Here is a 27,720-nt window from a genome sequence, read left to right as displayed (position 1 = left end):
GTTGGGAAAAAGTATTCTGAGCAGCTGGAATAAATAAGTAGAGAACTAAATGTAGATGTGAAACTAATAGCAAGTAAGTAAATTACGAAACAGATTATTTGGTAATGATACAACTAATACAAAATAAAAATCATTATGACCAAATGAAAAGCACTGCAACAGTCGCCGATTATTTATTTTGTAGAAATGTTTGTTGATACGGTTTGACGGAAAGCATTGTGTTTTATAAGGGCATAGTAAACCGTGAGTGCAATGTATCAATAAATATGTCATTTAGCTGAAATTTTATTATTAAATGATTTTATATTTGCGAAACCGTTTTACCGTAACGGATAACGCCGAACTCGCCATGGCGAGCCACTGATATCTTTTTATAACGTATATAATCACTACACAAGTTGCCAAATTTTAAGCTCGTTGATAAATTATTGCCGATATGGTGGGGCTGAACAAATTAGCCCTAACGAAATAAAAACGAAGAAGCACCGTGCTGCATATACATAGGTCACAAAATATTTCTTAGCCGGGGCTTCGTAACGTGTGGGCGCTTTGCTAAAATAGTGAGCGTGTGCTTACGATATATCAAATATGATAACGCCTTAGATCGAAATTTCCTAATTGGGGATTCATAACGTGTGAGCGCAATGCTAAAATAATAGCTTTAGCTGGACAACCAAATCGATGAATACACATACCAACATTAAGAAATGTATATATAGATGTAACTATATTTGTGCTTTTTTATAAATATCAGAGATTGTCTTCCCATATCATTTGCTGCAACAGATTCATCAATCGCCTTTGCTGGTTGTATTTAGGTATCATTGTCCACTCAGCCAATCGGTGGCCCCTTATGATTGATCCTCAAGGCCAGGCCAACAAATGGGTTAAGAACAAGGAGAAAGTGAACAAGCTGTCAGTGATTAAGCTATCGGATAACAACTACACCCGAGTTCTAGAGAACTGCTTGCAGGTAGCAATTTACGCCTCATGATCTTCTTCTATCTCTCCCTCACAATTGTGACATATTACTGTAGATAAGCCGCTACCTTTTGCAGTTTGGGAATCCATGCTTGTTGGAAAATGTAGAAGAGGAGCTCGACCCCATTCTCGAACCCATTTTACTCAAACAGACCTTCAAGACCGCCGGGGTTGATTTCATCAAAGTAGGCGATCAGATTGTGGAATACAGCGGCGATTTTAAACTCTACATCACCACATCTCTCAGAAACCCTCACTATTTACCTGAGATCTCAGTTAAGGTAAGTCTGTTTTTATAGCTCAGCCTTTCCTGCTCCTTGTCATATGCAAGTCATAGTCAAGTTCTTTATGATGGTCACAATGGCCTTTGCATGGTTTGATTAGACTTATAGTTATATATCATTCATCACTCTACACTCTTCTCGGTATGTAGTACTTATGTAGTACTTATGTAGTACTTATGTAGTATGTAGTACTTATGTAGTACTTATGTAGTACTTATGTAGTACTTATGTAGTACTTATGTAGTACTTATGTAGTATGTAGTACTTATGTAGTACTTATGTAGTACTTATGTAGTACTTATGTAGTACTTATGTAGTACTTATGTAGTACTTATGTAGTACTTATGTAGTACTTATGACTCTCTGCTCCTCTTTTTAGGTAACACTGCTCAATTTTATGATCACTCCCTCCGGACTCGAGGATCAACTGTTGGGAATCGTCATTGCCAAAGAAAAGCCTGCTTTGGAGGAAAAGAAAAATGAACTGATTTTAGAAGGCGCTGCCAACAAACGCAATCTCAAAGAAATTAAAGATAAGATTTTGGAGGTTCTCTTTGCCTCCCAGGTTGGTTTGCTATGTTTAGTTCTCTTGTTGCCAGAGGGTAGGTTACTACAACTTTGCTAAACACCCACTAAAGATTTTATTCAGTAGATTTTACCAGAAAGTATTGGTATTTTTCTATCATTGGTGATTGTTTTTGATGTTTGAAGTGGTCTGACTGCCAGGATGATTCAAGAGTGAAATTGACTAAACTTGATCACAGTTAAAATGCTCAGATCAAGCGAAAATGTGATTATGACGTCTTTATTTGCAAAGAGGCTGGTAAAATAGCGATATGTAATGCTGCAACTTGAATGTAATAGCCGATCTCAACTATAGCAACCATAGCAACTAGTGCATTCATTGTGAGTTAACTGCGATCAGGTATTGTCGATTTTAATCTTGAAACGTCCTGGTAGTCAGATCACCTCAAACATCAAAAACAATCGCCAATGATAAAAAATGCCGATGCTTTCTGATAAAATATAGTAATTTTTTGTGTAAATTCATCTTTAGTAAAGCATCATTTTATTAAAGTCCATAGCAGAATAATTACATCTTCCAAATGCATAAAATCTATCTTATGGCACCCAAACATATTTATGTAATAAACCTTATAAAAAGGTCATTCATAATAATCTTACATAATTATTCTAGAACTGGTTTAAAGTTTATTATGGTTCATATAGAAATTTTGTAATGACAATTACACTGTTATTGCGGATTTTATAACAAAGGTTATATTCAGGAAATAAGCTAGTTGGTTGTAAACGGTAAATTTGTTCTGTTTATGATGAAGAAAAGAATTGTTGTTAAGAAAGCGAGTGAATGGATGTGATTATATTCACAGACATCCACTCAGTATAAAGATAGATTTTAACTAAAGCTCACCTCTGTAAACCCACATCCATAAAACTAATTATAGCCAAAACTAAATGATCAGCACAGTAATCCAAATGTTATGTTTTCTACCTTTTTAAAAACTACTACGAGCGCTTAATTTTACTATATATGAAAGAAAATAAATATCTAAATTTTATAAAACACAGTTGTGCCGTTTAAAAATTAATGTTGGCTGCATTCATTAAAATTTTCATGGTATATAATCCTTCATTGTTTGTTTGAATACTGTAGCGCTTTCAGGGGTTACACAGAACTTCCTTGAAATAAAATAATTGATTTAGCAGATTGGTAATAATTTGTATTAAATTTGTTACGCATACCCTGTTATTTATGAGTTGAGCATGTTTGATGAACATTGGATGATTGATCATATACTAATGGTTGTTCTCTCTATATCATACGCCCCTCCTTGACTGTTGGTTGTTCTTTCTATATCATACGCCCCTCCTTGACTGTTGGTTGTTCTTTCTATATCATACGCCCCTCCTTGAAGCAAAAAGTTGACTATTTGGTCAGGAAAAGTTACTAGTGTGTATGAATAAAGTACAAACTGATTCATGCAGACTGTTAGCTGTGAGTTACTTAGAAAGACCAAGTGCAGGAATAAAAGTTTGACCAGGATATATTCTGCAACTTGGTACAAAAATAAAGTGTCTCACGAAGCTTGCCTGTTGATTAGGGGAATACTCTGGAAGATGAAGCGGCCATCGATATTCTGTCCTCATCCAAAGTTTTATCTGAGGAGATTTCTCGCAAGCAAGAAATTACATCGCGCACAGAAAAAGAGATTGATGACACGCGGTCTGTGTACAAGCCAGTGGCTAAACATGGTAGCATTCTTTTCTTCACAATATCTGACCTCGGCAATATAGATCCCATGTACCAATACTCTCTTAACTGGTTCATAAACCTCTTCATGCACGTAAGTATTTCTTTATTCACGTTGCTATAGGGCTGCATGTGCTGGGGAGAAAGATATGTTTGGTGTTTTAAGACTGCAGTTGTGTCTGTACTATGCAGGTGTGTCAGTACTATGCAGGTGTGTCAGTATTATGCAAGTGTGATAACCCGTTGCTAACGTCCTTCTTAGCAATGTTACCCTTAGGGGGCTTATTCTGTTTAAGCCAATGTTTGTAGAACTGTTTTTCTACCACAAGATTTAATACTGCGATAACGAGACAGAGGTTGTATTTAAGAACAGTATATTTAACGATCTATATTACTTAGCAAGAATGTATAATAAAATATGAGCGTAAGAGTATCAGTATGAATGTTTGAACGAAAGACTCCTCACAAACAAGATGGGATTCCCTTATATAGGAGAGAATGACTTGCATAAAATATGTGTGGCATGAGTCAAACACAAGATACGAAAAGGTTGCAGAATAATATTTACACAACTAATTTTGTTCCAGGCGCACAGACAAAGATAAGCAAGCGGATGCGGACAGATCATTAGCTTAGTTGGAATGTTTATGGAGGCTGACACGAATGGTGACACAGACAGTCTTGGCAGGAAAAGATGTTGGTCTTGTAGTAATTGTCAAATGTCAAATGATGAAATGTTATAGAAAAGTGTTACGTTCTTATCTTTTGTGTATAGTAAAATAACAGCTTAATGTATAAAAGATATGTAGCTCTGACATGAGAGTTGTTCTGACATCGGTATGTAGAAACCGCAGCTAGGCAGAGGCAAGATGAAACTAGGTCATAGTCAAGATACAGGTATCTTACACCTTCCTCCTTAGACGACGATACGGCGGTAAATCTTCTTAAGGTAAAAGGAGCAGGGGTGATGAAGTTGGAGGTTCGACTGTCTATTTCTTGAACGAGGCAAAAGGAATGGGGGTAGAGTGTTGGTGACGAGGGGTTCTTCTTTGTATAGCTACCATCGTTCCATGTTTTGGTAATGTCTTTGTAAATGTAATCTGCGCTTACGAGTCTCGCATGTGGCCTGGAGCAGATCGCTGCTACCAAATATATCCCAACCAAGGCTGCACCTTCATGTATCTTGTCGATGACTCCCAATTTGCAGTACCCGCTATCCATCAGCATATGTGGTTACTGCTCCTAGCAACAAAAAGCAAAATCTCAGCAAAAGTTGTATCAAAATACAATAGTACATTGATAACTAAATGAAGCCTTACCTACTAATCAGGCCTCTGACTAAGGTCACTCAGGTGAACATGAAAGAAAAGGAACATAAACTGTAAAATATTTAAAAAAAATTTTACAACATGATAAAATACAATGGCAAATAGGTTGCATATGTTGCTCCTCTTCCCTTCGCTCAAAAAAACTTTAGGTGCAATAAAGAAAAATATTAAGGGAGAGAAAGCACCTAACACTCAAGAGCAAAAGTTCAGCACTAATAATAGGTGTAACATATGCCATGATGCATTTACAGAAACACAGGAATTGCGTATTCTCTTTATTTTTATTTATTTATTTTATATGAAACTACTTAACTTTGTGGAAATGAGTGAGTATAGTCTCCGGGCAGCGGCAGTGAACCGTTGATGGCGTCTCCTAGATGCAGTGGGAAATCCTAGTCGGTGTCAAGGTTGTAGTAGGTTGGTTTTTTTGGTTGATGCAAGGGGAAAACGAATTTTGAATGCTAATTCAGCATTCAACAAGAGTTGCATGCTCGCTAATGCATGCTAATTTTGAGGACCAATTTAGAAAGGGTAAGCCAATTCCTGTTTAGCCAAATCGAATACTCTATGCAATAACCGGATATTGATAAGAACTCAATATTTTCTAGCAGACTGTATAGTACAATTTATCAATTATGTACTCGTGCATCCTTACTATTTTGCACTCATGTTTTGCTTATTAATCACCGTCTGCTTTTGTTCCAGCACTTTATTTAAAATTGATTGTTCCAACCGTAATTTAACCACCAATGATTTATCCAAAATTGATTCTCCTGACTTGTACTCTCCTTTCAATTTACTAGACATAACCGAAAATCCAAATTTATTATTTCTAATTGTACCTCATCGTCTCCAGGTAATTACTGACAATCCACATCTATTGATCCAGAGAGGTATGTAAACTTATAAACTAAACGAGTTTGACATAATTTTGCAATGAAATGCTCTGCTTTTGTATTGGACCAAATTGGGCTTATATAAAGTCAATGTCAAATCGTAGGGGTCATGTGCGGCAGTGGTGTCTGATAGTATGCAAGGAGGCAATTTGGGCAATAGAAATTTTGCTACAGTATGCCCAGTCCGGCAAAGCATTTGGGACTGAGCTTGGCACATAGTCAAGAGCGCAAGGAATGTAAACAAGAAACTCATGGCATATGACATTCCAAGTCCACTACCAACATTCCTTCTAGTTACACTAGGTGGTCTAGAAGGGTGATAATTAGCCTCATTATCGCTATTCAATTGTCTCTGCAAACCGCTTGCACTCACTTCACTTGCACTACCCTACTTGCACTACTTGTTAGTCATCACTTGCTCAGTTTCAGCTACATCGAGTGAAATCAATTCGTAGGCTTGTTCCCTGCTTACCCATTCGCTAGGCACAATAGGAGCTACCTTAGTCCTACTGCCGACCTTACTTGTCTCAACATTTACCTGCGAAACCTGTGCTACTTCAAAAACAACCGCGGGTACTATTGTGGCTACACGGTAAATTATTGGACCCATTACTTTTGCTTTAACTTCCTGTGCAACTGGTGCCTCAACATATTCAAAAGCCATGTTGTCAAAAACCACAGTTGTATTATCTCGTGCCTGGTTGAGCGCTACACTAGCTGGCTGTCTCGTAGAATTTGCAAGGGGCACTTCGGCCGAAGCATATGCTGCTCGCGGGGGATTTGTGACAGATTGCTCAGTAACTGGAGATTTTTGACTCGCTAGCCAATCCTTGAACCATTTCGGCATCTCGTTTTGCTGGCTATTTACTCTATGCTGGCCTCTATTGCTGCTATTGTCAAAGTTTAGTCTAGGTTGTTGGTACAACTGAAACCTAGCCTGCCCTAGCCTAGCTTGGCCTTGCTGACCTTCCCTACTACTCACAGCTTTCTTGTCACAAAATCTAGCTAGATGTTTGTCCGACATACACAAAAAACATTTTCTAACTGTCTTGTCAAACCGTTTGTTTTGAACTGGGTGAGGCCTGCCACTCTGGTAATTTGCGGAAACGTCAGAAACATCAGAAACATTTTTATCTGCTAGTAGCGCAGTTTCTACACCAACTGCAGCTCTCAAAATATCTGATAAGTTTTTGCATGGTGTGCCCATTATTTTGTCTCTAATAGCTGAATGCAAACCCGCTCTGAAGTGAAGCAAAATATAAGGGCTGTCTTCCCCAGCGCTTCCACTCGCAACAATTTTTCTGAAGCGTTCATAATACTTGCGCACGCTTTCCGTGCTTCCCTGTCTCACTGCTGAGACTTCCAACGCTACTTGCTCATCACCTTTGCATGCATTCAACTTAGTTTTCATGAGCCTTTTTACTTTTTCATAAGTTACCGAACTGCCTTCTGCTCTAACAATTTCCTTTAAATATGCCACAGCAAGATCTTTAAAATATAGCTGTAAAACCAGCACATAAGAAGACTTGGGCACCTCATTCAATAAACAACAAGTTTCAAATTGCATTGAGAAACTATCAAAATTTTCTTCACTTTTCCCAGTAAAACTTAAGCCAAACCTCACCCAGTCGCTCCTACGAGATTGCCTTACCTCATAGCCATTGCGATCTAATAGGTTGCCACCAAAACTAACCTCTGGATCTTCCGCTGGAAGGAAACGGCTCTCTCCCCTCATTGCAGGTCCTCTGTCAGCTATCTCTGACACCCTCTCTGTCAACGTTCGAATCATACGCTCAATACTGTCAGTTTTCCTGTCCACAGCGTCTAGTGCATTCTGCTGCCGGTCCACGACATCACCCATCTGCGCAAACCTCTGGTTGACCCGCTCCATTGGATCTTGAAGACTCACCAATGAGTTTTCCTCACTGTCTCCCATCGCACGCCAAAACTTCTGACACCAGTGTGATAACCCGTTGCTAACGTCCTTCTTAGCAATGTTACCCTTAGGGGGCTTATTCTGTTTAAGCCAATGTTTGTAGAACTGTTTTTCTACCACAAGATTTAATACTGCGATAACGAGACAGAGGTTGTATTTAAGAACAGTATATTTAACGATCTATATTACTTAGCAAGAATGTATAATAAAATATGAGCGTAAGAGTATCAGTATGAATGTTTGAACGAAAGACTCCTCACAAACAAGATGGGATTCCCTTATATAGGAGAGAATGACTTGCATAAAATATGTGTGGCATGAGTCAAACACAAGATACGAAAAGGTTGCAGAATAATATTTACACAACTAATTTTGTTCCAGGCGCACAGACAAAGATAAGCAAGCGGATGCGGACAGATCATTAGCTTAGTTGGAATGTTTATGGAGGCTGACACGAATGGTGACACAGACAGTCTTGGCAGGAAAAGATGTTGGTCTTGTAGTAATTGTCAAATGTCAAATGATGAAATGTTATAGAAAAGTGTTACGTTCTTATCTTTTGTGTATAGTAAAATAACAGCTTAATGTATAAAAGATATGTAGCTCTGACATGAGAGTTGTTCTGACATCGGTATGTAGAAACCGCAGCTAGGCAGAGGCAAGATGAAACTAGGTCATAGTCAAGATACAGGTATCTTACACAAGTGTGTCAGTACTATGCGCTGCCTGGGTAAAAAAAAAAGGTTTTGGTTAGAAAATTGATTTGTATTTAACATATAGCAACATTCTAACTTTCAAACTGCATATCATAAGAAAAGTTTTGATGGATAGCTTCTGATGGAACAGTAACCTTTTTTATACACACACTTCTATGTAAGAATTGTTATTATTAATTCAACATATTCAGCATTTTTATTTTGTTTTCTCAGTTCGTATTAATGTTATCATTACCGAATCATCTTTTATTGTACCCGTAGCAAAACAGACTTCATTTAGCTATTACTTTTTTTTCTTAACTTATTTGAACTACACAAAACACTACCAAAACAACTACACAATCGGTATTGGTGCAAATGTAAAAAGAGATTTCGTACTGCTTTTGTCTGACCGAACGGCAAAAGAATGTAGAAGTTCTCCCCATAAATGTCCGCGTGAGAAGAATTGGCCTTGACCCATATATAAATTTTTTTTAACAAGGGCATCGTAACATGTGGGCGCATTGCTAAAATAATTAGCGTGTGGTTACGGTATATCAAATATGATAACACCTTAGATCGAAATTTCTTATCAGGGGCATCGTAATGTGTGCCGCAATACTAAAATAATAGCTATAGCTGGACAATGAAAATGATTCGACACGAATACACATACGATTAAGTTTGTGAAATATATATATATAGATGAAGTAGTTCAACTACGAACTGTTATATTATGTTATTATAAATGGTTTCTATGACTACCAACCCAGTTTACACATTTAACATACTGCCTTTAAAGAATAAGCTTGTTAATAACTTGTTTGCTCGCCTATCCTTTTTAGCTGCCCAACTTAAACTCATTTCTGTAAACTAGACAGACAGAGAGACAGATACTGAGAGATGTCTTGACACTTACAAATTGCTGTTGCTTATCATGAATTCTTAAAGTAACATTTGATGTCTGACACGTAAAAGTTTGCTGAAGAACCAGGATACAAGGTAGATTATTCTGGGAGTTAAGCTTTTGGACCTAGGAGCGTGGCGGGGAAATCGATGGCATCCACAGCTTACCCTCCTTCGATTTCATACTCCAGCTACTCCCCATTCATGCAGCCGCGGCATAACCACAGCGATACCGAGTCTAGCCTTGCTGGTAGGAACAAGTTGGTCGCTAGGTCAGGCCCAGCTGGTGACACCATGTCTAACGCTAGCAGTAATATACCTCAGCCTTCTGTGGTTGAACCACGCATTTCTCAGGCTGATGTAAAACATAACAGATGCGCTGGCGCCTTCTAGTTTTGTTCTGGCACCAAGTTGATATTAATTTTGATTCGGTGAACATTCATGTAGTTGTGTGCCCCTGCTGGTTGTTGTCGGCTTGTTCTATGATGTATACCTTGTTAATACCATAGATTAAGCGCTTGATCAAAAACTGGCAATGCTGAAAATGGAAACTCAGGCTCCATATGATGTTGGAATGCTGCCAAATCCATACCATCAGCAAACACACTTATATTCTTTTAAATATCTCTATGCAAAAATAAGTGCTTATAGTAATGGAATAGTTGTGGTTACACGTCTTTGTTGGAATTTTCTGCTCACTTTTCATGTCCATATTACTCTTCTTCATATTCCATGAACCTAGATACGTAGTGAATATTTTCTAGTCGTCTCATTGCTATGCATCTATTGTATTTAGGTGTTTTATTTTTTAGCATTTATCTTATTCCACTCATATGTATGTTTTCTTGACACAAAAAATGTACATTCCAATGTATTTTAAATTCAAAGTATTTAAGATACCATAATAATATAATAAAATGCGTAATGACCATATTTGTCTGGCTAGACGTAGTTTTGATAGTAAATGTTGAAACAAGGTATATCCAGGGCTTGGAGAAGCAAGGCTTATTCAGCGCAAGGTAAAGTACACGATGACCTGATGACCACCTTAATAGAAGAGTGAATCTATTTCATTTACAAGAGTGTCTCATAGAGTTACCTTGTAAAGTTACACATCTCTATAACATTGAAGATAATAATTTTAAATCCAGTGTTAAATGTAAGAGTAGACGATTCCTAGTGGACTTTGTTCTGTATGTTTTTGGTACTACTGGCGCGCTGTTAAAACATGGTTGTAAACACGGTGCAGCAGTCATGAGAGTGGGACAGTTCGTGGTGTGCTAGCAATCTTTCATAGATTAGACAGAATAATATTTGCTGTAGACTCTCCCTTCACCTGTTAAAAACCAGTTGTTCTTGTATAGAACTGCCTAGAACGGTTTTCAGCAGTCTCAACTAAAACAGGTTGAGTAGATAGGAGTAGCTGTTGCTATTGATTATAACCCTGCTAGCAGGTTAATTACTTGCATGCTTGAGAAACTGAGTAAGCTTGTGGAGGAACCACATGGAGAACACAGAGCTGGTAACTTTATTGGACAATAAATTGGAGGTTTTCAATTAAGTAATGTGAAGAGAATAACAGTCTATAAATAGATTATTCAGCGTATTGAGCACGTGTCAGAGCATTATTATATTGAAGTATAGACCTGCCCGGAGACTCCAAGTTGGAAAGTTAAATAATAATTAGAGCTATGCAGCTATATGGAGAAGGTGGTGTTGATAACTCTATGTGAATATTATACTTCATCTATACATTAGGTGTAGCAGGTCGTGAGATGATAATTTCATGTGGAGCGATGTAGTCGGGTGTCATAGCTATTGTAGCGTCATTTTTAATACAGCCATCCATGTTTAGCAAGGCTACCTCATACATAATCTGCCTAGACTTCATAGCAGTTAGTTCAGATGATAAAACTTTTCCATACTTCTAAAGAGGAAGAAAACTCTCTTTGACTAAATTGATTGTGTCTAGTCTCTAACACGAGTGGGTGTAACACGGAGTCATCTTCACATCTCCTGTTGTAATCATGTAATATATTTACTATTATAGCTGATGCGTTCAGAGATTAAAAAGCATGAGTGCATTTAGAGATTAAAGATAAAGCAGCACCCACCCTCAAATTAATGGGGGGGGGGGTGAAAAACTGTCTATTAGCAGCATGAGCAAAAGAGCTGATACAAAAACCTAGTTTACAGAATTATAAAAAGATTTTGTTCATATGTTGACATACAAAGCTTAATTAAAAACAAATATCAAAAACATTGCGTAAGCCCAAAGCTCCGCAACCTCGAGACTATTGTTTGTAAATCCAAAAAGCGCCAGTAGATAAATACAAGAATTGAAATAATTACTCCCAACACCAGGTAGTCTCAATGAAGGATCAGACAATAGAGTTCTGTAATTATTGTGTGAAGTCATCCATAGAAGCTGGCGGTTGACTACTGTATTTCGGGAGGTGGAGGGAACTTCCAGGGCTGATCAGGGCCGATCAAACTTTCCCAATTGTTTTTGCTTGTCTTTTTTAAAGACACCTGTATGCGGCCATCATCTATCTGTAGAACAGATGTACATAGAAGATGCAAGAGTATCCTACACAAATGTGACCTGCTACAAAAGCCATCCTGGTTATATATGAATGTTGACAAGGCATATCGGATGAAAAAATTTGACAATAGACCGACGAGTTAGCTATGAGTAAGGGAGGTACATTGACAAGAAAAAATGCGACACCAAGATCTCACCTTGGTCTCTGGAAGTTTTTTAGTCTCGATATCTTCTGGCAAGTTGCTGACTTTGCATTTTAGCATTGGCTTGTCTCCGGCATTCACCAGGAAAATGAAGGACCTTGATAAACCATTAAGGAAACTCTCATCAGCAATGATTGCGGCTACGTTAGTGACCTCTGCACAAACTCCCAGGGTAGTAATAAAGACTACTGCATTCATGAAAGCAAACGACACTAAGCAGCGGGTTACCTCCATTTAATCACAAGAGTGTCGAGCCATTAGTTGAACCTTACTCTATGAAACAGTCTCTAGCTACTGTTATCTAGCAAAGAGGGAGACACTGCTTTGGAGTTGCTTATCCAGAAGGGAAGATTACTAATATGATGTCAGTCTCAATGCTGACTTATTAATCGGTAGCTATGACCGTGTAATCGCATTGACAAGGCTCACAGACGCACTCGACGTTTTTGATACGGACTCGTGAGAACTAACAATCAGAACTAAACACGAAAAACCTATTAACTAGTGTACTAATGGTTCATACCGAGTAGTTGATTGTATTTCAAAGTTCCCTTTCGCCTCCTTCTTCTTCAACTCTTTGATTTTAAAATGAAAAACATACTCTTTCTTCTTATCTTCCCTGACAACATCACCTGACAGAACCATAAGATAGACGGTGATAACAAACGATTGTAGGAACAGAGTAAGTCGGACCAAAATAGGAGAATAACCTGGCTGTCAATTTTCGATATTATTCAATGTTTGGTTGTTTCATCACATGACAGAGTCAGCAAGCAGTCTGAAAGAATGGGGAAATAAATTTTGTTACATCTAGTGAATGTGCATATTTTGAAAGCACTCACAACGCATGCTGTCAGGATACCATTGGATCTCTAGACTGCTGCTTGCAGCCATCCTTGGTGACCCCTTACTACTCTGAATGCCTGTTTCTAAAGAGACATAAACACATCAGATATTAGCTAAAATGGATGGTACAAACTAACTTGCATCATCATAGAAACTACCTGCTGATACAGATCAAATTAACATTAGCGAGGTATATAATGGTAGACTACATTACCATAACGGATTGTAGCTTCGGGTGAAATACTGCTACAAAAACATTGGACACTAAAATGATTCTCTAAATATGGATACAATATTTAGTGAGCAGTCGCCAAGAAAAGTGCTGAAATACACAAGTTTGTGACTTTATTATAACAGATAAAACCAGTAAGCAAAGCGTGTTTACCATCACAATGCTCGAGGGACATACAATATGCATTATTTCTGATGCAACCTTGACCTCTGTCTATAAATTATAGACCGAGAGTTTCTTGGTAGAGACTGATGCTGAAAATAGATAGATTTTGAAATCACATGTAGCACAGATGATGAACACTTACTGAACAGATACAGATGAAAATGGTAGAGAGCTATATCAGTGCTCAACTACCAAAATGGGTAGAAGTGTGCCAGCTTAGACAATTGCAAAGTAAAAGGCAAGCAGTTAATTTAGGTATGACATGCTTTTTGACCATCTGCGTAAGCGGAATAAACACCAAACCAGCAATGCTATATAAGCAGCATTGTTCGCTATTAATACTCGTTGAGACAGACGACAGACGTAATGTAACTGTGTCACAGACATTAAATCCAAAGATACACTGCGGTGTAGTAGTACAACGTCATGCCGCTATATTATCAAGGCATCACCAGTCTGAGCAGCCAATCAAAGCCTAGGTAGAAACCAATAAAATAGTGATTATAAACTAAGTACCAGGGTTACATGTTATCTCAGTTTAGTCGCAGTTTTGCTGTTTTAACGATGGTGATAACATGCATTGCTTTACCAAAACATGCCAAAGTAGAGCATTTTTATAGTCGCTGCTATGCCACAACTTGCCTTTTTATATGAATAAAAACCCAGAAGACAATCAAATAGCAATTACGTCTTTTCCCAGCTCTGCTGCAAGAGCTTACTACTAAAATCCATAAAAAGCCTGATGATTGGTTACATAATTCTACAACAACATTGGTGTAATGGTTGAAGGTGATGATTAACTATTGGTATCTAGAACATGTCTTTTGGCAGTTCTCTGACTTGCTGATTAATGTATCTATTTGATTGATTTTCCTCTTGACTGCTCAGAATGTCTTTAAGGATTCCTTGACCTGCTCGTTAATATATTCCTTCTGAATGAATAATCTTGTTTTGCCAGGTTTCGGCGCTCAAATGAATTATAAACATTGTCCAGATTCTCTTCTCTATCGGTGTCCAGTTTTGTTACTATCTCCATAGAACAACATAGCCCTTGGGCCTAATAACCTTAAAACCTCTGAACCAAACGAGACGATCTCATAAGAGCCATGCAGGTATTTTTCTCTATGAAAAATCCATTCACCTTGAAGCAAGAAATAAGTAGAACTTACTAGTAAAATCAAAACCAAATTTCATTCAGATGATTATCGACACGAAGTGAGTAAAACTAGCAATTATTCGCTACTGAAATTCGACCTTATTATAACTTTGTTTAAAATAATCAGAGAGACGACCAAACAACATTAACACTTCGCCATAAACTTATTTTGCTTACATAGGTCAGACAGCCAACCATCAGAACAGCTCGGCAAGTAAATTATGTAGTTGAATTACACTGTTGTATAGAAGTATTAGCAAAAGCAGATAGCATCATGGAGAAATGCCTAAACACCGGAGATATATGCAATATTACAATGAACATGACACCTAATACATTAGAGGACCAGCAATAAAGACGGTGGTCATATACTCATCTACAAGCAGCTTAGCAACCTTTTGTAGAAGTAACCCATGAAAAAAGAGACATCAAACGACATGCTAGAAAACCATTAAAAGATATCAGACCTGTACCAGACACAACCAAGACAACTGGAGTTGGTTATCATTTCATCACTCCCATGATGTACTTAAGACAAGTTCACTCAATTGCTAACCCACTGCAACATAAAGATTAGAACCTGAGCGCCTAAGCACCTTCTTACAGGCTAACAGAGACACTTATAAAAGAGAAGTTTCAACGACTCAGCATCTATCTATCTCTCTTTCTCAAGGACCTGTTGAGGCTCCCCGCCTATAAGCACACCTAACTGCTATGAACACAGCATTCTATGAACTAGCCTGCCGGCCGAGGCATGTTCCTCTGCCTCTGGAACTTCCCTCTATTTTTCCCTGTCTATGGCGCCTCCTTCTTCATCACCAGCTGATCATCTTCTAGTTCACTATTTTAACCACCGAGCCTCCATATCTAAAAACCATCATAACTATTGTTTGACTGTCGAACCTCAAAACAGAGCAAGCAAACATGGACAACCGTTCGAGTAAGGGTGCAACTTCTTGTGAGTTAATAGTCACATGGTGCTCAAGAGGAGCTTGTAAGAGTTTGTGGGCATGCGGCACAGTACGCGGAGAATTGGCCATGTTGTTTTCTGGTAGAGGGCTCCGTTCGGATAGCTCTATTTAGGATCTTCGCTGTGTTTTGGCTATATTACAGATCAACTATCTTTTCTTGTCTGTTTGGGTCTTGGTGACTCGTGGTTATATTATTTCTTAGAGTAGTCCGGCACTACGGTGTTTTTTGGGAAAACGCCTAGGTGGAGTAGGAGTGACATAAGGGGAGGTTTGAAGTGTCACCACTAACAGTCTGGTACTGTGTACATTTGCTTACAAGCTATTTCGGCTTTATTGTTTTCCTTTGTTGGTTAAGGGTGCTACTCAGGTGGGCTGAGGCAAGCTGGAAAGGGCAATGAGTAAGCCTGGAAGCAGCCAGAAGGCTGAGCCACCTCAGAATGGCAGAGGGGTTCAGCCACTCGATGGCGCATGGGCGGCTGAGGTTGCTGGACAAGTGCCTTTGGTGCTCGATGCTGCCTTTTTGGTGAATCTGGTCAAACAGACACGATGGCCTACACCGGAAAGGCTGAGCCGACAGATGGAGCCATTTACAGGTGATGGTGCAGTTGGGGTAACCACATGGCTTTCCTAGTATGAGTGGCTGACAGCTGGAGCAGATTGTTCCATGCATACTGATTGCGTACATGCTCTCTGGCACTGCTGCCTGAGTGCATGGATGCAGGAGAGTGGGCAAGGCCTTTCAGTGGGATGTCATGAAGGCGGAGCTGACTGCCGGAGATACCAACCATGCCTTGAGAGGAGGTATGGCATCGTTTCGCCAGCTGCCGGCTGAAGAGACAGTTGATATATACCTGGACCGCCTGCAGCAGCTCAGCGGTAGACAGGAGGTGGTGCTCCAGGACATGATTTTCAGAACCAAGTTCTACGAGAGGCCGGCTGAGTTAGTCTACAAATGGGCAGTGACACATGACCTAGCGTACACTGCCAACTTTGGTTCTGTGCTGAACAGAGCGAGGGGAAATTAGTTTCCCGGAGAGCTGTTGAGGGTCGCCCCTCAACGAATAGCTTAGTGGCCAGTTCTGGTAACCGGTCGGAGACTGCTTCTGGCAAGCAGTTGGGGGCTGCTTCTAGCAAGCAGCCCGAAAGCAAGGAGGGTTGATTTCGATGTGGGGGCTCATACAGAGTGAAAGATTGCACACAAGTTAAACGACCTTTGTGTGGTACGGGGATGGCAAAAACCTCTTCTGGTAAGAGGGTTAGGTGTTTCCGATGCAGTCACACGGACCACTTTCTACTGGACTGTCCTGTGCGGCCACCGCCTGGACCGGCGGGAATGCTCACTGAAGATGAGGGCGCCGTGTCCTCCCATATGGATACCATGTAAGCCAGGCTTACATAGAGTCTCATAATAACATCATGGGGACCTGAGGTGGCGTTGGTGGGACAGCTGGAAACTGGAGGTCACATGCAAGCAGTAAGAGTGTACAGCGGGACAGTCCTTGGCTGTCCAGGGTGGCCGGCGAGGCTACAACAAGCGGTTGTATGCAGGTTGTTCGAGCAATTTTGAATGGCTGCAGTTTTCAGTGTCTAGTTGACACTAGGATTGAGCGAACCCTGGTAAGTCCGCAGGTGCTGGCAGGTTCGACCCGGCTCAAGCCGAGCCAGCCATTGTTGACAGCAGATGGCAAGGCATCTCACATGAAGGGGCAGTGTCAAACGGTTGTTGGCGTGCAGGGACACTGTTTTAGTGTTACAACACTTGTGATGGACAAGTTGTGCAACCTTGGAGTTGACCGCTTGCTGGGTGATGACATCATTGACCACATGGGAGGTGTTGCTGTCCATAGAGGAAGTGATGCAAAGTATTCCGTCAGGTGGGGAAACCCTATCCGAATGGATGCTGTAGAGCACATGCAGGGCAGGATACTGGGGCTAACTACGCATGCGGGGTGGCGGAAGTGGCGCCGTCGTCGGGCAGTGATCTGGTGTCACTGCGAGTCGATGACCGTGATTTCATTTCCACTTTCGCCCAAAACCAGTGGACCGTTAGCTGACGGTGGTCTGGGGAATCCCCGAAAGGATTGCAGACCTAGATCGCTTAGTAAAGTGTACTCGGGCACTTAACCTGCATGAGCGGTATTGTGCTGAGATTGAGAGCTGGATGTCAAAATACAACGAACTTGGGGTAGTCGACCTTAAGTCTGTGTACCTACAGATCCATGTTTCGGAGGACCTGTAGAAATACCAGGTTGTGAAGTATAAGGGGGGTCCTTTATGCGTTGACAGTGACACGCTTAGGCTTTGGGCTATCGTGTGCGCCTAGGGTCCTGACCAAACCTCTAGGCAAAATTTTTTCGCTAGATGAGCGAGTCGGACGGGGGACTGACCACTATATTAATGATAAAGTGGTGCAGAAGTGTGCACTTGGAGTGGAGGAGCTGAGGAATCACCTTGCTATGTAAGGGACTGGTGATAAAAGAGCCGGAGGGCCTTGATAGAGGTCAGTTGTCGGGTACTTCTCTGAAAGGAAATATTCTTGGACATCTGCAAATGTCGAGGGGAGCTGCACTCTCTGGAATACATCTTGAACCAGCTAGACTGACTAAGAGTTTTTCTAGTTTTGTGGCGACTCGACGTTCCCCAATGGCTGGGCGGTTGAGGCCCTATTGCAGCTTCTTGAAGCGGCTGGGGTGCAATGGAGCTTGGGACGCCCCCGTTTAAAAAGAGGTCAGCGCACTGGCTAGTGAGCTTTTCTTGAGTGTATGTCAAGAGGACTCTGTTAAGGGTCCCAAGCCGATTGGTTCTGTATCATGTGGATGGATGACAGCTCCCTGGGTCTGTGTGGCAGTTGAGGTCGATGGCAGCATTGTTGAAGATGAGTCGTGGCTGAGGAAAGAGTCAGACCATTGGCACATCAATTTTGCAGAGTTGGAAGCTGCGGAACAGGGTATTAACTTGGCCATCGCGTGAGAGTTAAGACTTTCACGTTGTCAGTTAATTCTCTCACAGTTGTCAATTGGATGTCAAATACAATTGACGGGTGACATCGTGTTCGCAGGAAAGGTGCCGCGGAGATGCTGCAAAGCATCAGCTAAGGCTGTTCTGTGACACGATAACCGAGTATGGCCTATCGGTCACAATGCACCTTGTTCCTACGGTAGAGAACAAGGTGGATAGAGCAAAAAGGGTGCTCAAGCAGTGGCTTGGGCATCAAGCGACGAGTAAAGGTGAGACTGTGAGCATGTCTGCTGCCATTTTCACCGGCAAGAATATCTAGGACGCTACATGAGCGGCGTATTTGCATTACCATTTGGGCGTCGAAAGAACGCTGTTCTTTGCACAGCAAGTATACAGTGACTTGTCGTGGAAGCAGGTTAAGCGCGAGCTGGCTGTGAAGCCTGCCAGCGCGTCGACCCGGCTCTGAAAGATGAGAATTTCATGGAAACAAGCAGCTTGGTTGTCAAGGAGAACTGGTGCTGAGTGGCCATAGACGTGACTCGCTATGGCGGCCAGGTGTTCCTGTCTATGGTCGATTGCGGACCATCACGTTTCCGCTATCTGGCGTCGCTTGCCAAGTGAATCGGCGGCACACATCATGGCTCAATTATGCACTGTTGTAATTGAGCGAGGGGGGTGTGACAAATTGTTAATGAACATTTCCACAGCATTTAGGTCAGCAACTGTTGCACAGTTTGCTGACGAGTGGAGGATTTCTCTGAGGTTTCAGGCTGCCTATGCCCCGAGTGGCAATGGAATCGTCGAGAGGAATCACCGGACAATCAAGAGGATTGCCGAGAGAGGAGGGATAAGCCCCGAAGATGCGACATGTTGGTATAACATCACACCTCACAAGGGTACAGACGGGGTTTTGGTATCCTTGAATAATCAATGGAGAGTGCTTTTGATGTCAATCTATGTGGGATAGACAAAGTCAGTGAAGGCAAATTTGCTGTCGGTGATGAAGTGTGGGTGAAACCTTCGCCCTCTTTATGTACTAGGCAATGGGCACCGGGAGTGATGACCGGTGTCGTCTCAAAGCACAGCGTGTGCATAGATGGCATGCAATGGCATGTGAGGGATGTCCATAAACAGTGGTTTGGTACTGACTGCAGTAGGGAAAATGGCATCCATGAACTGGTCATAGACAGCTGGCCTAACCTGGACAGATTAGGCGGGCCTGTCGCTCCCCCACTGCTTCAGCTACACCCCTGTGAAGTAGTTGAGGTGTCGGAGGAGGATGCAGAGGATGGTCCTCAGACTACCAAGGATGGAGTTCTAACCATAGAGGTCGAGCCTCAGGATGCTGATGCTCCACTCAGGGATTTGGATCCTGGTGAGCCTGAGCTTTAACCAGTGATGCTTAGGCGGTCGCAGCAGGTGCGATGACGTCCTCAGTATTTGGACAACTATGAGGGATAGCTTGTGAGCTTCTTGAGAAGCTGGTGGAGATGAGAGAGCTCTATTTGGTATCTTTGCTGTGTTTTCACTTTGTTACAGATCCGCTATCTGTTTTTGTCTGTCTGGGTCTTGGTGACTCATGGTTATATTATCTCTTAGAGTAGTCTGGCACTACGGTGTTTTCTGGGAAGACGCACAGGTGGAGTAGGAGTGACATGAGGGGATGTTTGGAGTGTAACCGCTAGCAGTCTAGTACTGCATACTTTTGCTTACACTGGCTATTTTAATCTTTTGTCACTATCATTTAAAATTCTGTTCGTTGTGTATTTTAATTGGTAGACTTAAAAAATGTAACATTTATTGGCAAATATCAGAATTGCTTGATAGCTTAACATCTTCACTAGTACCTGAACCAGTAATAACCGAATTAGTTCCCACAGGGCAAAAGCGCACAAACCGAACATAATCAAATTAGAACAAAATAAAAAAGCAAATTCAACATTGATGTTGTGTGTGGGTTCGGATTAGCCATACATAACATATTTTCTCCATATTCACCCAAGACGATGATATCCCTTAGCAGCTTGCTACGCTAGCAGCAACTAAGTTTCATTATTTGAACTGGAATTTCTTTAAACTAAGTATCTTGCGTTTATACACGAAAATGCCACATTATTCGATAGCATGGTATAAAAATAACCAACCACCTCTATTGACCGATCGTAATACAAACATAATTATATCCATCAGAACTCGAAATGGAACAACCAAATCTTTACTCTATTGCTCCCGACAGTAAGAACAACAAGGGGCCGTCCCGCCCTACCGTCTAAATAGCTGTAAAAATTAGCGACTATCGTTGATCACATTTATAGCAGCTCGTTGGGTGTGCCGTTAGAGGCGAAATGCTGCATTGAATATTTAATTACAAAGTTTTTTATTAGAAATCTCTAGTGTTGCACATCTGGCTAGTTAGTATGTTTATAGATGTGTGATGGATTTGTTAAGCCTAGCTCTCCTAATCACTGCATGCGTCCAGGCCTGCCAACCCAAGAATGGGGCAATGCTTGAGATTTGATTTTGGGGCAATTGATGTATCAATAATAGCATATATAAAATTGAGGAAAAAGTGGGGCAAAAATTTCACGCATTGTCATATTTTCTTTGGGGTGATTGCGTGAGTCTCACGCCCAATGCGCGATAGTTGGCAGGTATGGATGCGTCCAACTATCCTCGGATTAGCCATGTAATGCAGAAGCCAGCTTGCATGAAAAGCCGATGGACTAACACTCAGCACTTGCTATATTAACAACTGTGCTTAAAAAGCATAAAGCAAAAAACTGCAAACTACAAAGCCAAAGGCACCACTTTCCATATCGCTGTAAAGAACAGTGTGACAACTTTAATGAACCTCTGCTCAGCTTTGAGCATGTTTATTTTTTGACATTTTTGCATTTACATGTGTAACTATTTGGATGTTTATTATTTGCTAACTCATTTCAGCGTTACACTTGATTGTATTGAATTGTACATAAATGTTCCATCTTTTCATGCTTGTAGAGCTGGAATAATAAAGAGTAATATGTATCTATATATATATTTCTCAAAGTGTGTTTGTGGATATGTTGGTATGCATTCCGGCTATAGATCGTAAAATCTTGGAATAAAGATTCCATATCGAAAAAGATTCGATTTCGGACTCCGCTGTTCACTAGTCGGACGCCCTGCCCACTAGACTACAGAAATCGAATTGCTAGCTAATCAATATAAGTCATTATATGAGAACAAATGCCTAGCGGCTTTGCGTATGACCCGGTCATCGCATAACGTCACGAGAAGCTGTTCGCTCACATTATTTAGTTTGATGTTTGTATGTTACAGATGTGTAAAAGCTAGCTGTGCTACCCGGCGCTGCCTGGGTAATAAAAAAGTTTTTGGTCAGAAAATTGATTTGTATTTAACATATAACAACATTCTAACTTTCAAACTGCATATCATAAGAAAAGTTTTGATGAATAGCTTCTGATGGAACAGTAACCTTTTTTATACACACACACTTCTATGCAAAAATTATTATTATTAATTCAACATATTCAGCATTTTTATTTTGTTTTTTCAGTTTGTATCAATGTTATCATTACCGAATCATCTTTCATTGTAACCGTAGCAAAACCGACTTAATTTAGCTATTACTTGTTAATTATTTCACATTTACATCTAAACATTTTTATAGTCGAGTTTTTTTAAATTTATTTGAACTGCACGAAACATTTTCCTCATGATATGGAGTTTAAAAGTTAGAACGGCAAATGTTGTTATATGTTAAATACAAATCAATTTTCGGACTAAAGGCTTATTTATTACCTGGGCAACGCCGGGTAGCACAGCGAGTCTGTGTATATAAATGTAAATATAAGAGAGTGAGGAATAACTGATACTTCTAATCTTACACGATAGTCCAGCAAATCTTACAGATAATCTCACAGATGTTTGTTGTAAAATGTGATAGGAAAATGATTGTTTAAACTTAAAACACAATATTCAAATTACAAATGTTTAAAAAATACAAATTGAAGTAATAACGATAGTGAAACAAACTTTAAAAACCCATATTATAAACTTTATAAGTTATAACAAATTTATAAATGTAATAAAAGAATGTAAATCTGTATATATAAATGTAAATGTAAGAGAGTGAGGAATGACTGATACTTCTTATCTTACACGATAGTTCAGCAAATCTTACCGATAATTTAACATATAATCTTATAGTAATTTTACAAATGTTTGCTGTAAAATGTGAAATTGATCATGAATTACTAATTGGTTAGGTTTAAATGGAAATATGTGTAAGTTAATGCACAAAGCGAGCACTGATAGGAACGTTCGTGAAACATGTGTGTAGCAACTCAATATTCGTGTGTTGAGGAAAGGAAATTGCGCTTGTTAATATACTATATCGCTATAAAAATAAACGTTAAATAACAAATTGAAAAATATTCATATATAAGCAAAGATGTTTTAAATAGAACTAAAAGAAATAACGTAAAAGTCGTAAATAAATAAAAGAATGAATGTGGAATGCAAGGTACCAAATGAGAATCAAGGAAGCATAGTGCAGTTGGGAAAAAGTATTCTGAGCAGCTGGAATAAATAAGTAGAGAACTAAATGTAGATGTGAAACTAATAGCAAGTAAGTAAATTACGAAACAGATTATTTGGTAATGATACAACTAATACAAAATAAAAATCATTATGACCAAATGAAAAGCACTGCAACAGTCGCCGATTATTTATTTTGTAGAAATGTTTGTTGATACTGTTTGACGGAAAGCATTGTGTTTTATAAGGGCATAGTAAACCGTGAGCGCAATGTATCAATAAATATGTCATTTAGCTGAAATTTTATTATTAAATGATTTTATATTTGCGAAACCGTTTTACCGTAACGGATAACGCCGAACTCGCCATGGCGAGCCACTGATATCTTTTTATAACGTATATAATCACTACACAAGTTGCCAAATTTTAAGCTCGTTGATAAATTATTGCCGATATGGTGGGGCTGAACAAATTAGCCCTAGCGAAATAAAAATGAAGAAGCACCGTGCTGCATATGCATAGGTCACAAAATATTTCTTAGCCGGGGCTTCGTAACGTGTGGGCGCTTTGCTAAAATAGTGAGCGTGTGCTTACGATATATCAAATATGATAACGCCTTAGATCGAAATTTCCTAATTGGGGATTCATAACGTGTGAGCGCAATGCTAAAATAATAGCTTTAGCTGGACAACCAAACCGACGAATACACATACCAACATTAAGAAATGTATATATCGATGTAACTATATTTGTGCTTTTTTATAAATATCAGAGATTGTCTTCCCATATCATTTGCTGCAACAGATTCATCAATCGCCTTTGCTGGTTGTATTTAGGTATCATTGTTCACTCAGCCAATCGGTGGCCCCTTATGATTGATCCTCAAGGCCAGGCCAACAAATGGGTTAAGAACAAGGAGAAAGTGAACAAGCTGTCAGTGATTAAGCTATCGGATAACAACTACACCCGAGTTCTAGAGAACTGCTTGCAGGTAGCAATTTACGCCTCATGATCTTCTTCTATCTCTCCCTCACAATTGTGACATATTACTGTAGATAAGCCGCTACCTTTTGCAGTTTGGGAATCCATGCTTGTTGGAAAATGTAGAAGAGGAGCTCGACCCCATTCTCGAACCCATTTTACTCAAACAGACCTTCAAGACCGCCGGGGTTGATTTCATCAAAGTAGGCGATCAGATTGTGGAATACAGCGGCGATTTTAAACTCTACATCACCACATCTCTCAGAAACCCTCACTATTTACCTGAGATCTCAGTTAAGGTAAGTCTGTTTTTATAGCTCAGCCTTTCCTGCTCCTTGTCATATGCAAGTCATAGTCAAGTTCTTTATGATGGTCACAATGGCCTTTGCATGGTTTGATTAGACTTATAGTTATATATCATTCATCACTCTACACTCTTCTCGGTATGTAGTACTTATGTAGTACTTATGTAGTACTTATGTAGTATGTAGTACTTATGTAGTACTTATGTAGTACTTATGTAGTACTTATGTAGTACTTATGTAGTACTTATGTAGTACTTATGTAGTACTTATGTAGTACTTATGTAGTACTTATGTAGTACTTATGTAGTACTTATGTAGTACTTATGTAGTACTTATGTAGTACTTATGTAGTACTTATGTAGTACTTATGTAGTACTTATGTAGTACTTATGTAGTACTTATGTAGTACTTATGTAGTACTTATGTAGTACTTATGTAGTACTTATGACTCTCTGCTCCTCTTTTTAGGTAACACTGCTCAATTTTATGATCACTCCCTCCGGACTCGAGGATCAACTGTTGGGAATCGTCATTGCCAAAGAAAAGCCTGCTTTGGAGGAAAAGAAAAATGAACTGATTTTAGAAGGCGCTGCCAACAAACGCAATCTCAAAGAAATTAAAGATAAGATTTTGGAGGTTCTCTTTGCCTCCCAGGTTGGTTTGCTATGTTTAGTTCTCTTGTTGCCAGAGGGTAGGTTACTACAACTTTGCTAAACACCCACTAAAGATTTTATTCAGTAGATTTTACCAGAAAGTATTGGTATTTTTCTATCATTGGTGATTGTTTTTGATGTTTGAAGTGGTCTGACTGCCAGGATGATTCAAGAGTGAAATTGACTAAACTTGATCACAGTTAAAATGCTCAGATCAAGCGAAAATGTGATTATGACGTCTTTATTTGCAAAGAGGCTGGTAAAATAGCGATATGTAATGCTGCAACTTGAATGTAATAGCCGATCTCAACTATAGCAACCATAGCAACTAGTGCATTCATTGTGAGTTAACTGCGATCAGGTATTGTCGATTTTAATCTTGAAACGTCCTGGTAGTCAGATCACCTCAAACATCAAAAACAATCGCCAATGATAAAAAATGCCGATGCTTTCTGATAAAATATAGTAATTTTTTGTGTAAATTCATCTTTAGTAAAGCATCATTTTATTAAAGTCCATAGCAGAATAATTACATCTTCCAAATGCATAAAATCTATCTTATGGCACCCAAACATATTTATGTAATAAACCTTATAAAAAGGTCATTCATAATAATCTTACATAATTATTCTAGAACTGGTTTAAAGTTTATTATGGTTCATATAGAAATTTTGTAATGACAATTACACTGTTATTGCGGATTTTATAACAAAGGTTATATTCAGGAAATAAGCTAGTTGGTTGTAAACGGTAAATTTGTTCTGTTTATGATGAAGAAAAGAATTGTTGTTAAGAAAGCGAGTGAATGGATGTGATTATATTCACAGACATCCACTCAGTATAAAGATAGATTTTAACTAAAGCTCACCTCTGTAAACCCACATCCATAAAACTAATTATAGCCAAAACTAAATGATCAGCACAGTAATCCAAATGTTATGTTTTCTACCTTTTTAAAAACTACTACGAGCGCTTAATTTTACTATATATGAAAGAAAATAAATATCTCAATTTTATAAAACACAGTTGTGCCGTTTAAAAATTAATGTTGGCTGCATTCATTAAAATTTTCATGGTATATAATCCTTCATTGTTTGTTTGAATACTGCTGCGCTTTCAGGGGTTACACAGAACTTCCTTGAAATAAAATAATTGATTTAGCAGATTGGTAATAATTTGTATTAAATTTGTTACGCATACCCTGTTATTTATGAGTTGAGCATGTTTGATGAACATTGGATGATTGATCATATACTAATGGTTGTTCTCTCTATATCATACGCCCCTCCTTGACTGTTGGTTGTTCTTTCTATATCATACGCCCCTCCTTGACTGTTGGTTGTTCTTTCTATATCATACGCCCCTCCTTGAAGCAAAAAGTTGACTATTTGGTCAGGAAAAGTTACTAGTGTGTATGAATAGAGTACAAACTGATTCATGCAGACTGTTAGCTGTGAGTTACTTAGAAAGACCAAGTGCAGGAATAAAAGTTTGACCAGGATATATTCTGCAACTTGGTACAAAAATAAAGTGTCTCACGAAGCTTGCCTGTTGATTAGGGGAATATTCTGGAAGATGAAGCGGCCATCGATATTCTGTCCTCATCCAAAGTTTTATCTGAGGAGATTTCTCGCAAGCAAGAAATTACATCGCGCACAGAAAAAGAGATTGATGACACGCGGTCTGTGTACAAGCCAGTGGCTAAACATGGTAGCATTCTTTTCTTCACAATATCTGACCTCGGCAATATAGATCCCATGTACCAATACTCTCTTAACTGGTTCATAAACCTCTTCATGCACGTAAGTATTTCTTTATTCACGTTGCTATAGGGCTGCATGTGCTGGGGAGAAAGATATGTTTGGTGTTTTAAGACTGCAGTTGTGTCTGTACTATGCAGGTGTGTCAGTACTATGCAGGTGTGTCAGTATTATGCAAGTGTGATAACCCGTTGCTAACGTCCTTCTTAGCAATGTTACCCTTAGGGGGCTTATTCTGTTTAAGCCAATGTTTGTAGAACTGTTTTTCTACCACAAGATTTAATACTGCGATAACGAGACAGAGGTTGTATTTAAGATCAGTATATTTAACGATCTATATTACTTAGCGAGAATGTATAATAAAATATGAGTGTAAGAGTATCAGTATGAATGTTTGAATGAAAGACTCCTCACAAACAAGATGGGATTCCCTTATATAGGAGAGTATGACTTGCATAAAATATGTGTGGCATGAGTCAAACACAAGATACGAAAAGGTTGCAGAATAATATTTACACAACTAATTTTGTTCCAGGCGCACAGACAAAGATAAGCAAGCGGATGCGGACAGATCATTAGCTTAGTTGGAATGTTTATGGAGGCTGACACGAATGGTGACACAGACAGTCTTGGCAGGAAAAGATGTTGGTCTTGTAGTAATTGTCAAATGTCAAATGATGAAATGTTATAGAAAAGTGTTACGTTCTTATCTTTTGTGTATAGTAAAATAACAACTTAATGTATAAAAGATATGTAGCTCTGACATGAGAGTTGTTCTGACATCGGTATGTAGAAACCGCAGCTAGGCAGAGGCAAGATGAAACTAGGTCATAGTCAAGATACAGGTATCTTACACCTTCCTCCTTAGACGACGATACGGCGGTAAATCTTCTTAAGGTAAAAGGAGCAGGGGTGATGAAGTTGGAGGTTCGACTGTCTATTTCTTGAACGAGGCAAAAGGAATGGGGGTAGAGTGTTGGTGACGAGGGGTTCTTCTTTGTATAGCTACCATCGTTCCATGTTTTGGTAATGTCTTTGTAAATGTAATCTGCGCTTACGAGTCTCGCATGTGGCCTGGAGCAGATCGCTGCTACCAAATATATCC

At 39.4% G+C, this 27,720-nt stretch overlaps 3 protein-coding genes across 6 annotated transcripts in view; 2 read left to right on the top strand and 1 right to left on the bottom strand.

Moving 5' to 3' along the window:
* Positions 1 to 12,971, bottom strand: part of LOC137389604 (uncharacterized) — a 54,706-nt gene extending 41,735 nt beyond the window's left edge. For 2 of the 4 annotated variants that reach the window (XM_068075662.1, XM_068075660.1), the window contains exon 1: positions 12,889 to 12,956. In XM_068075662.1, coding sequence (XP_067931763.1) covers positions 12,889 to 12,940 — 52 coding nt within the window. In that variant the 5' untranslated portion in view covers positions 12,941 to 12,956. Of the gene's footprint in view, positions 1 to 11,458; positions 11,852 to 12,040; positions 12,144 to 12,569; positions 12,679 to 12,888 lie in introns of those variants that run through there. The other 2 variants (XM_068075659.1, XM_068075661.1) reach the window with 2 other exon arrangements.
* LOC137391423 (dynein axonemal heavy chain 3-like) lies at positions 854 to 5,980 on the top strand. The gene is made up of 5 exons (XM_068077890.1): positions 854 to 973; positions 1,059 to 1,262; positions 1,645 to 1,830; positions 3,389 to 3,631; positions 5,849 to 5,980. Exons 1-5 carry the CDS (start codon positions 854 to 856, stop codon positions 5,978 to 5,980), a joined length of 885 nt encoding a protein of 294 aa, XP_067933991.1.
* Positions 12,972 to 23,787: 10,816 nt separating the features above from the next.
* Positions 23,788 to 27,483, top strand: LOC137392317 (dynein axonemal heavy chain 7-like). Its single transcript, XM_068078997.1, has 5 exons — positions 23,788 to 23,907; positions 23,993 to 24,196; positions 24,671 to 24,856; positions 26,415 to 26,657; positions 27,409 to 27,483. The coding sequence occupies exons 1-5, from the start codon at positions 23,788 to 23,790 to the stop codon at positions 27,481 to 27,483; spliced, it is 828 nt and encodes a 275-aa protein (XP_067935098.1).
* Positions 27,484 to 27,720: the final 237 nt, after the last annotated feature.

The sequence above is a fragment of the Watersipora subatra genome, chromosome 3, assembly GCF_963576615.1.
Source record: "Watersipora subatra chromosome 3, tzWatSuba1.1, whole genome shotgun sequence".
In the NCBI taxonomy this organism is placed as follows: domain Eukaryota; kingdom Metazoa; phylum Bryozoa; class Gymnolaemata; order Cheilostomatida; family Watersiporidae; genus Watersipora; species Watersipora subatra.
Note: the sequence above shows the minus strand (reverse complement) of the source record. Positions and strands in the feature narration are given on the sequence as shown.